The sequence below is a fragment of the Egretta garzetta genome, unplaced genomic scaffold, assembly GCF_000687185.1.
Source record: "Egretta garzetta isolate BGI_Z169 unplaced genomic scaffold, ASM68718v1 scaffold287, whole genome shotgun sequence".
NCBI lineage: Eukaryota > Metazoa > Chordata > Aves > Pelecaniformes > Ardeidae > Egretta > Egretta garzetta.
Window position 1 is genome coordinate 10,154,059 of NW_009260435.1, and position 10,766 is coordinate 10,164,824.

General features: G+C 41.5%; 1 protein-coding gene across 1 annotated transcript in view; it reads left to right on the forward strand.

Moving 5' to 3' along the window:
* Nucleotides 1-10,766, forward strand: part of MYO5A (myosin VA) — a 94,278-nt gene that overhangs the window by 13,061 nt on the left and 70,451 nt on the right. The window contains exons 3-4 of the mRNA XM_035899544.1: nucleotides 830-1,001; nucleotides 6,644-6,788. Coding sequence (XP_035755437.1) covers nucleotides 830-1,001; nucleotides 6,644-6,788 — 317 coding nt within the window. The remainder of the gene's footprint in view (nucleotides 1-829; nucleotides 1,002-6,643; nucleotides 6,789-10,766) is intronic.

Genomic DNA, 10,766 nt, shown 5'->3' on the forward strand with positions numbered 1-10,766 from the left:
TCCTTTCTTCCCCCAGCCTGTACTGATACCGGGGGTTACCCCGACCCAGGTGCAGGACCTTGCACTTGGCCATTTTTTTTACTTGAACGCATTTCAGTCTTTGACTCACTCACATTTCTTGTATGGCAAGCTGAGTACAACCTTTTTAATGTGACAAGATTAACCCCATCCACCCCCTTGTATGCCAGGCTGTGTGGTGATGCTGCACACTTGAGTATTGGATGTAGCAGAATGGGAGTGTTTGCCAATTCAGTAACATTGTGTGGGGACAAGAAAATAGCAAGTAAATACAGTAATTTTAGATCTAGAGACAGATGCAATTAAAACATCTACATTAGAGATTAATTTATAGTTGTAAAAATTGTAAGTAGCATTTTTTTTTCAGTTTATGTGTTCTTCGTGGCGTTTTGCCAATGTTTTTGTGTGGTGTTACTGTGTATGAAGCTGGCTATAGACTGATGGGAGTCTGCTTCCTCCGCCTGTTCTGCTCAAGAGGAAAATAATATGAAAAACTAGTTAGATTAGTGATGTAAGATATTTTGTTTTATTTAATAAAAAGATTTGGCAGCAAAAGAAAGTGGTTTGCTTAAGTAATATTTTAAAAAGATGATGTCTCTTTATGGTTGCCTGTGGCATATAAAAAACCCTGTTGGGAAATTTTAAATGACGTTTCTGGAGAAAGAACTGCTCCCTCAAATCACCAGATAATTTAAATCTTGCGTTGTGTTTTTGTAACTTGGGAATGTTGTGCTGGGAAGATTGGTTGAGAGACTGAATGAGGAAACTGTAGCACCAGCTCTTTCAGCACGCGTTTCCATTTGATTTTCAGGACCTAGAATATTGCCTAGATCCGAAGACAAAGGAACTCCCGCCCTTGCGAAACCCTGACATCCTTGTTGGTGAAAATGACCTCACAGCGCTCAGTTATCTCCACGAACCTGCTGTTTTACACAACCTCAAAGTTCGATTTATAGACTCTAAGCTGATCTATACCTATTGTGGCAAGTACTGTCTTTTCATACCATAATCTTCACAGAGAATGCTGTAGACAGGAAAAGGAATATTGATTATTGATATGCGTACTTTTAAATCGTTTAATGATAGGACATGTTGGGCTGTTCTTAAGAAAGTCCCCGTGTTTGTGGTCATTAAGTGTATCAAATAGACTTGAAAGTATTAAGGTTCAGAGAAAATTGCTTTGTATCCCTCCAGCTTCCCAGTGGACTCTGTTTATAAAACGTGTATTCAGCAATGTTAGCTTGCCAGTGGATGGCTGGCTGGTGTTCCCCTTGGGCTTGCTTGGATAGGCATGGGCTGGGGGAGGGCTTCACACGGTGCAGGTGCAGGAGGCTACCCCTGCCGTTTGGTGGATTTACCACCTCCCTCTGCCCTGAGCTCCTCTGTCTCTGTACAGAAGATACCAGTTTATTTTCTTTTTCATGTTTTCCAATCAGTGCCACTACAGGACTGAATTTGTAACAGTGCATGAGCCAGTACTTGTCTGTTCACAATTGCGAACAATCGTGGTCTTAAAAATATGACTGAATTCACGGTAGAGGTTACCCAAAGTCGTAATTGCCTGTTATATCTTCAGATGGCCAGAATAGGGGAAGTTACTTTAATGATCATTTCATCATAGGTTCAAAATTGCAGCTGAGTGCTCTATCTTAAAGAAATGCGAGATAGTTTAGGCTGAAAATTTAGATTTCATGCTTCTGGGCTTTTTTTTCTATACATGCATGGGTGTCTTTTAAGTCTCAGTGTTTAGTCAAAATACATTGCTAACTTTTAATAAAGCCTTTCAATATAAAAAACTTTGTTAATTTTTCAAATAGTCACATACGTACTTTGGATATTGTATTAGTGCATAAAAACAGTTTAAGTCATTGGTGTACTTTTTATATTTTAAGCTGAGTAAAATAAAAAAATAACATGATGATGTGATTGCTAGAAACCAGATATTGAAAATTTCCTTCTTCTAATTGCCCGATTAAGGCAAAGACACGTTCTTCCAGTAGGTGCAGTCAAATTATTATTTGAATATTCATTGTAGCTCAGTTTATGCCAGCAGAAAACATGCCCCATGATTTCTTCTTAAATATGCAGTTTAACTTTGTCTCTAGCCAGACTTCTGTAGGGCAGTCTCAGTTCTGGGTATCGCATGCCAGAGTATATTGAGCCTTCTTGATGTCATCAGGTATTGGACTCGCTGTTTATAGTTTCACTGTGCTTTGCGCTGCTTCACAAACTATAGCGTAGGGAAGTTGTGTTGCAAGGTGGCCCTTGACAGATATCAGCTCATCATGACTGTGGGTGCCTGAAGCAGGAATTTCTGTTCTGTAGCTGAAGACCTTGTCCTGTCCTGGTCTGCACATGGAGTACACCAAGGGTCAGATTTTCCCTTTTCTGGTCACTGTTACAGCTCTGGTGATGGGTGTGGAGAGCTAAGGCAACCAGCATGTTAACATGTTGTGATGGGCAGACCGCAGGCATTAATGTCCTGCCACGTCTTGCTCCCTCTGGCTATTCCTCATCGACGGATGCTCAGCAGAGCCGCATCTGCTCCCAGTCCTGCTCTCAGCAGTGTCCAGACCACGGGGGACTGAATCAGGCTTTGCCTCCCTCTGCTCGTAGCCAGCCTGCGTTTCCGTAGGAGTGGCAGTGATTCATACACACGTCTCATCCCATCACGCAGCCAGAGCATGACTAGAGGCACAGAATAATTTAGGTTGGAAGGGACCTCTGGAAGCCTTCAGTGGAGCTCCCTACTTAAAACAGGTCTGGCTAGGTCAGGTTGCTCAGGGCTTGGACCAGTCAAAGTAGCTGAGTATTTGAGTATCTCCAGTGATGGAGATACCGCAGCCTTGCGGGGCAGCACCTGCTGAGGGTGCATGTTCTGGTCCTGGCACTGGAAAACCACGTTGTTTCCCCCAGTTTAATCTGTGTTCCTGTCCCTGGTGCCCCCAAGGCAAAGGTCTTGATGGGGGAACGTGTTCTGAAAGGACTTCTGTGCAACTGGAGTCTCCAGGCCTGAGCTTATAAGGGGTTTTCAGTCTGAATTACGTGGTCCCCTGCCTGCTGATCCCACCATACCCCTCCTGTAAGGCAGCCTGCCCGCTTTGTGTTTCAGCTGCTTGCAAACATGTTCTGTGTTTAGCATCACTTAAGAGGCTTTCAAAAGGAATGTGCTGGATGCTAGTTTTGTTTTGCTGTGTTTGAGACAGCATGTTGTTTTCATGTTTTCCCTAGTGCAGCTTTAGTTGTGGGCTTGGCTGGTTTCATAGTTTCTCATAGGGCTGGAAGGCCTTTAGCTCTTCATGGAATGGGTCTGCCAAAGGGCAGCTTGGTTGGCTGTTTTGCTTCCAAACAAGTCTCAAGTCATGATTCTGGGAACTGTGTGTGGGTTCATTAGAAACATGTGGATGCGGTAGCGTGGGGGTTCCCGGTGGTCAGAGTGCAGGTGAAGGATGTTTAACGTGACCTGAGGAATGCAGTATGCTGTGGGTTTAAGTAGCTTGGGATGTAGGCATATCCACATTACATTACAAGCTAAGGAAAATAAAGTTGGTGTGTTGGCCTTTAAAAACCTGGTCCTTTGGCCACGGATGTTCACCTTTCAAACCACCCTTGGTTCCCATCCTGAGTATGAGTTGCTTCCCCGCTGCAAATATTATTGCCTTAGAGCTCTGCCTGCAGAAGGAGCTGTGCTTGCCTCCTTAATCTGATTCACACGTGAGCCAGGCTAGTTTAAATACCCTGTAAAGGTGGTTTGATCTAGCCCAGCTGATTTAGCCCAAAGGAGATTAAAAACACTTTAATCCACCAAAAGAATTATGGTAACATTATTCTCAACCAGCAGAGCTAGAACTGGGATGGATGGATGGATGTCCATGGCACTAGAAATTAATTCAAACATGCTGTCCTTAGTGTAATATGTGAAATGGATACTAAATTATTTAAAATTTCACTTTGAAGTAATTCAAACCTTTAAACAGAAAACCTCCTGATTTCTTAATTTCAAGTCAGCCTTTCATCAGCAATTCAGAGATGATTTATAACTTCGCTTTACTGTTGGGATTATGAAATGAAGAATTAATGAAGGAAATTGAAAAGCTAATTTGAATGCTTACATGGAAAAACTGCTATGGCTGTGATGAAAACAGACGGGTAGAGTACTGTCTGCTATGCAGGAGAGCAAACTTTAATTTAAATTAAGAAATTATTTATATTAATATCCAATTTGTCCACAAATGGGTGAATATGTTCAAGATAAAAAAATTACCTAAGACAAATGGCAGGAAGAGTAGCCAGAGTTTAATTTAGCGTAAGTGTAGGAATGAAAACACACGTAAATCTGATTTAGGAAGGCCCATGATATTCTTAAAACAACAATTTGATTTAGTGGAGATAAAGAGAAGTTGTATATAAATTAATCTGGATTATAGTCCTGTGAGACAGGTTGATTGAAAAGTTGCATAGAAAGCATGTAATCCCTAACTCACTTGTTTTGGATATTTCCAGATGGTAGTTGCTTGTTGATTTTATAGATCGCTACTGAAGTTAAATGATTTAGTTATGCTGGAGACTTGCCATGGGGCTGCTTGTTTTGAATTGAAGGCTTTATTTTTGCCAGTGTAGCCAAAAGCAGGAGGGAATTGTCTGAAGCCTTGCGCAGCTTTTTTTTAATGTCTCTTTGATTAAACTTGCAAGCCTGGGAGGCTCGGCTCGGCGGCGCAGCCTTACTTAACTTTTTACTACTTTTTCACAGTTACAAAGGACAGATGTTAAAAACCAACACTGAAAATATTCCTCGAGTCTGCTAGTACTGAGGTCTCTTCCCCTCCCTAATCCCCCTCTTATTTTTTGGCTCATCACCACAGCACTAGAACTTGGCATACATTTTTATAGAGACTTCTCACTTGAGCTCGTGAGTCATTTCAGTGAAGTCATGGCTGATGGAAAAACACCGACTCGCCTTACATGGGTGTGTCTGGCCGTAAATCCTGCCATCTATTCGAGGAAATAGACTGAAGTTTCTCAGATCTCTTCGTGAAACATGTTCTTTTGTTTAATGTTTTTGCTATGGTTTGCACTTGATCTATAAATGCATGACAGGATTGAAAAAACGGGATGATGCCCCCATCAGCAGTGCCAGGCCATAGATGCTTTCACTTCTCTTCTCCCAGCTTTTCTGTGGAAAATTTCCTGGATAGACATCACAACGCTGTAATCTGGGTGGAGCAGAGCTGGGGTCTGCACTGAGGAGATGTGTGTGCATGTGAATTTTTGAGTAGATTTAGAAGCCAGTTGAGTGCTATAGAAATGCTTCTGGTGCAGGTTCTTCAGGGATGGTTTGCCCAAGGAGCCCGTGGAGCATGCTTGCTGTGGTCACCCTGCAGCCATCTGCACCTGCACTGTCGCTTTTAGGCACTGAAATCTATAAGTAAGAAGAAATTATATTTTTTAAAATGGCCACAGTTAAAATTAGAGTTTCTTTTCTTCCCTCCTCCCTCTCCCCCCATACCACATTGGCAAGGCAAGGAGGAATTGCCATGTCAGGAGAGCACTGTTTGCCCAACACGGCTGGGTCACATGCGGCAGTGATCAGTGTTTTCACCCCTGCATGGGGCAGATAAGTGTTCCCTACCCATCGTACATGCTGCAGGAGAGGCAGGTATAAGCAGTCTTTGCCAAATCATCCCGGTGGGCAGAGCAGTCCTTGTTTCTCATGAAAAAGAAAATGGTACCAGAAGCATTTGAGATCTCGCTTTGTGGCTAGGAGGGATGTATGGCGTGAGGCTAAGTTTTCCTGTGTGGGGAGAGTAAAAGGATGGCATGAGTTTAGAAATGCTGTAGTAATGAGTGGGATTAAAAAAGGCACATATGTGTTTTATTGGGATGGAAAAACTAGAAAATGGAAATTGTAAGTAGTTATATATGCAAATGTATACGATGAGGGCTTTACGGTGCTTTTTAGAGTTGCAATTACTTAATTTCCTGACATGACTGTGTATCGGCCCCATAAAATATGTCTACATGCCTTTGGTTTTGACCCCTTTGAGCAGGAGGTTGTCCTGCCTGACTGGTAGAGATGCCCTGGCATCCAGATGACACCATGACTCTACTTGGTTGCTTGTTACAAAGCCTGAAGATGTTATTCCTGGGCACAGCATATCAGCTGAAGGTTTAACACACGTCGCATATCCAGACTGACAGTCAGCGAGGCCATGCAGCAGTTATAATTCACAAATCACATTATCGTTTGTAATTCACAGTAAACCGCAGGGAGGTACAATGCACATTCCGTGGTTTACTGCACCGAGCAGGCTGTATTTCAAGTCGGCACGCTCTGAATCTGGTCATTTTGTGTGCGCTAGCTTTAGAAAAGGCAGATAGAAAAAGTAAGAAGTTGTCCCTGATGTGTTTCCTAAAGCAGGACAGAAATAAACTCTTCTGACACTTTTTAACACAAAACGGTGGTCAGAATAAATATCTGTCAAAGTCGGTAATGTCAGATCCTTATTATTCTCTAGTTACTATATTTAGAAAGGTTAGAACAACAGTTGGTGTTAAAGCCATTTTTTTCTTTGTTTTATTTTGAAACAATTATTAATAAATTCCTTTTGTCTCATTTCCTTTGTAGGTATCGTCTTAGTGGCCATAAATCCTTATGAACAACTGCCTATCTATGGCGAAGATATCATCAATGCGTACAGTGGCCAAAATATGGGGGATATGGATCCACATATCTTTGCGGTGGCTGAAGAAGCGTATAAGCAGATGGCCAGGTTTGTAGACCACCAGTCTTAAATTCATTGTTTTTCTGAAAGGAGTAAGACTTAAAATTTCTGGCTGATGGCCTTCTCTTTATAGCTCATGAAATATTTTGCAAGCTCTGTCTTTTATCCAGTGTTTTAGTACGTTTCACAAGAGGGCAAGTTGCCTAAGTTAGCGAACAGGAAAGCGTTATGAATGCCATGGAGATCATGGCCTCTGACAGGTAACGGGAATAACCACAGATCTCATCAGTATTTGTTTTAGGTCTAAAATTAGTCCAGTGCTTTATAAGATTATGTTGTTTAAATGTGATTAGCGAAATGTGGGGATACTTTTTAATCATCAGTGGATTTTTAAAGAGAAGAGTGCCAGGTTCTTAGCTGTTTTGTATTTATATGTCATATTGACAATGAGGGGGGAAAAAAAACACTTGGAAAAAAAAACCCACTCAGCTTATGAGTGCTGTTACTGACATGACTAGGAGCCTGTAAAGTCCCAGCTATTTAACCTGCCTGTGGCTGTTGTGGATGAGAATTCAGAGGGACGATTGTAGAGAGTGCCTAAATACGGTGTCTCTGAGGACACTGTAACAGCTGCGCGGGAAACCCTCGTTTCTTTAAATATTGCATGAAAATGAACTTGCATGAAAATGAACTTGTCACCCAAGGAAAGTGGTTATTAGAAACTTCTTCCCCTTCACCCCAGGAGCCTGCCAGTGTGAGGAACTTTTGAAGTATTTAGTTTCTAGGATAAAGATCTTTTGGGCTACTGTGTGGTCTTTGGTTAACAAGATGGTCCCTGCTATCCTCACTGGTTAGCTGCAAGCTGTTGATAGAGTTTTCCTCATTGACAATGCAGCTCAAATTAATCAAATAAAACAGTGGCAGATCTCTCGATTAATTGCAATGACCCTCGCAAGAGGGGGAGGCAAGGAGAGAATGGGTTGAAAATGATAAACCGTTCGTCTTTGAAATTAGCGCGCTCTTCATTTAAGAATCCGTATGAAAGCTAGAATGAGAAAACTGCTCTGTGTGCTGTGAAGTTAGTCAGCCGCATACGTGACTATGGTGATTCGCACTATGCACATAACAGATAACTTCAAAAGAAAACGGTATGGTATATTGCAACATTTCACAACTTAGGGTAATTTCGAAATAGCCAGTGTTTCAAAAATACCCTACATCTGCACTGTTGAATGGCAGAGGCATTTGCCTGCCTTCCTTCCTGCTAAGAAAGTAGATATGTAATCTGGTATGGGAATGTAAAGGCAAAACTGTGTGTTACGACAGCCACATGGGCATTGCAGCTCTTCCAGTCTAGGTCACTGTTGGTTTACAGATCTAGAACACAGTAGTTTTAAACAGACTTGCTACTCAAGTCCCTCTACAAGCGCTACAAAATAAGCATTTATTAGCCTTATATTACATCTGAGACATGGTACAGTGACCTGCAATTATATGTCAGTGATGGATGTAATCCAAATTCCCCGAATTTTTGTTCTTGATATTAACAAGTGGAAGTAGGAGGTGGAAGGGGCATCTGTCTCCAGGAGCTGCCTCTAACCGCTATCTGGAGCGGGCTTACCTCTTACCTGTGTTGAGATTTCAAGTTGCCAGACGGCCTGTATTCTGTCTGCTCGTTAGCTGAATGAAGCCTGTGCGGTGAGATTTCTATCTGCCACCATCTTTGTTCTCCGCCATCAGAAGGAGGCTCAGAGGGCTGAGATTTTGGCTAGAGTTTCTGCTGTGGTTTTTGCTTTTTGAGTTAATTGCCCGCTCTTCATCTCTGGCTGTGCCCTCCAGCAATTCTGCTGTCCTGAATAACAACAATTAAGATGTGGTAGAAGTTCCTTTTTGAAACAAATGATGAGAAATTATGTAAGCATGGAAATTATCTTAAATAATCCTTTTGCATTAATTAATTAATTCCTTTGTGTGTCTACAACATGTTATAAACAATTCCTTATTCTGTTATGAATAACTGACAGCAGTTTCAGAGGTGCAAAGTGAAATCTGAGTACATGATGAAAATGAAAATAATTCCTCTACACTGAAGTAATGGTTTCATTGTTTGTTTAGTTTCCCAATGCTTATTTCCTTTTCCATTTGTTTATTTTTTTTGTCTTGTTTGTTTTTAAGAACTTTTTCTGTCATTTGGACATAATGAATTTGCTCATTCAATTTCGTTTTCTAATGCTGTTTCCAATTCCTTAATCAGTTGTCCTCCCCTTCAACTTCAGTGATACTTTCTACACTCTGAGCAAATCACCTTTGACTCCTAAATTATGCAGTTAAAGAAAAAAATGTGCAGATTTACATTTCTCCAGCTCGTTATTTAAAAATGAAAATCCAATCGTCTGTGACGATTTCATTAACGCTTTAATAATTGCATTGAATATTTATATGGTAGATACTTATGTGGAATTAATCTGCATTTATGCATGTAATTGGTGACATTTATTTTTCTGTTATTTCTAATCTTTCCTAACTCCGAGTTTAAGTGATGACTGGGATAATTGGTCATGATGCTCGTATCCATAAGGCTTCAGTGAGCTCTTCTAAATATTTACTCCTTAAGTCTTCTTGTTAATTTATAATTTAGTGATTTAGAATTTGTTCTTGCCAGCTTCATTACTCCATCTGCTGTCACCGAGAAACTCTTTCCATGTGCATGGCTGTAAATAAACGATCTCTATGGTCTTCTTCAGGCATAGAAGATGCCCCATGACAGCCATCAGGAAAGCTAGTTATTGTACACTAAATATTTGCATTGCGTCTTCAGAAAAAATGCAGTGCAAAAATGTTGACTACTGGAATGACAGGGATGGCGCTCACATCTGGCTTGTGCACGAAAAGGGATATTCAGCAACTGCTTGGGGTTAACTGCACGTAAAGATGCCTTCACCTGTGAAATTTTCTGCATAGAGCGAGCCAAACGGTGTGGCATGCATGGGCTGTGAAGCCATGTGCCCGTTATTCCAGATTATTATTTCTTTTTCCCCCCACTTCTATTCCCCCCTTCTCATCTGTATCTCCCTGCCTTTTTCCTTTTCTCTCTCCATCCCCTACAGCTCCTCTGCACAGACTGACAGCTTCGTTTCCAACACCTTTCCTCTGCTGTGCCCAAAATAAGCAATGAACTAGTTTTACAGCTGCATTTAAATTGTGTTAGACTTAGGGTTACGTATGCCCATAACTTTATTGGCGTGGGTTGTGTGATCCTCCAAACTGTGGGTGTAAGGGTTCCAGAGCAGATCTCTTCCTCCGTCAGAGCAGGAGGAGACCCACCCACCTGTGATCCCAGCAGGATCGGTTGGATGGGGACCTGTCCAAGGGGCTCCCCCCTGCCCCAGGGGTCTTGTGCAGGGCGTTTTGGGGGCTGCTGTGGTTCTGTAGGAATAGCTGGAACAAGCTGTGCTTTTGGTAGGAGCTGGGACCTGCACTCAGAGGTCTCTGCTCACAGACAGGCAATACATTGTTCATGGATAGCTTGCTTCATTTAAGCAAATTTATCCCGGTTTGGGACAATGCTTAAGGCAGATGAACAATTTAAAAGGAAATAAATTATTATGGAAGAGCTTATTTTTGTCTCAGAAATAGGAACCATGATGTCAGCATGTGGGTGTTTGCACGTGTTGAACCCTGAGCTACAATGCATAGCACTTTTCTAAGTCAGCATTTCCAAATTATTCACAAAAAAGTTCAGTCTCCACAGTTACCCCTCTGTGGTAACTATGAAAACTGAGGAAAAGCTTCAGTTGGCAAATACTTGATTTTTTTTTTTTTTTTTTGAAAGCATTACAACTTCAGTAGGAATCCTACCCGTCAGCAGGTGCAGCTCATTTTCTTTGTAATATTCAGCAGAAGCCTCCGTGTTTAACTGTATAGTCTGTGATAAGAGGAGACGTTGATGATTACACTCTTGAAACTGTTAATAATTGCATTAATGTATGAGACATGATTATCAGTTTCCTAAAAATATTAGGGAAA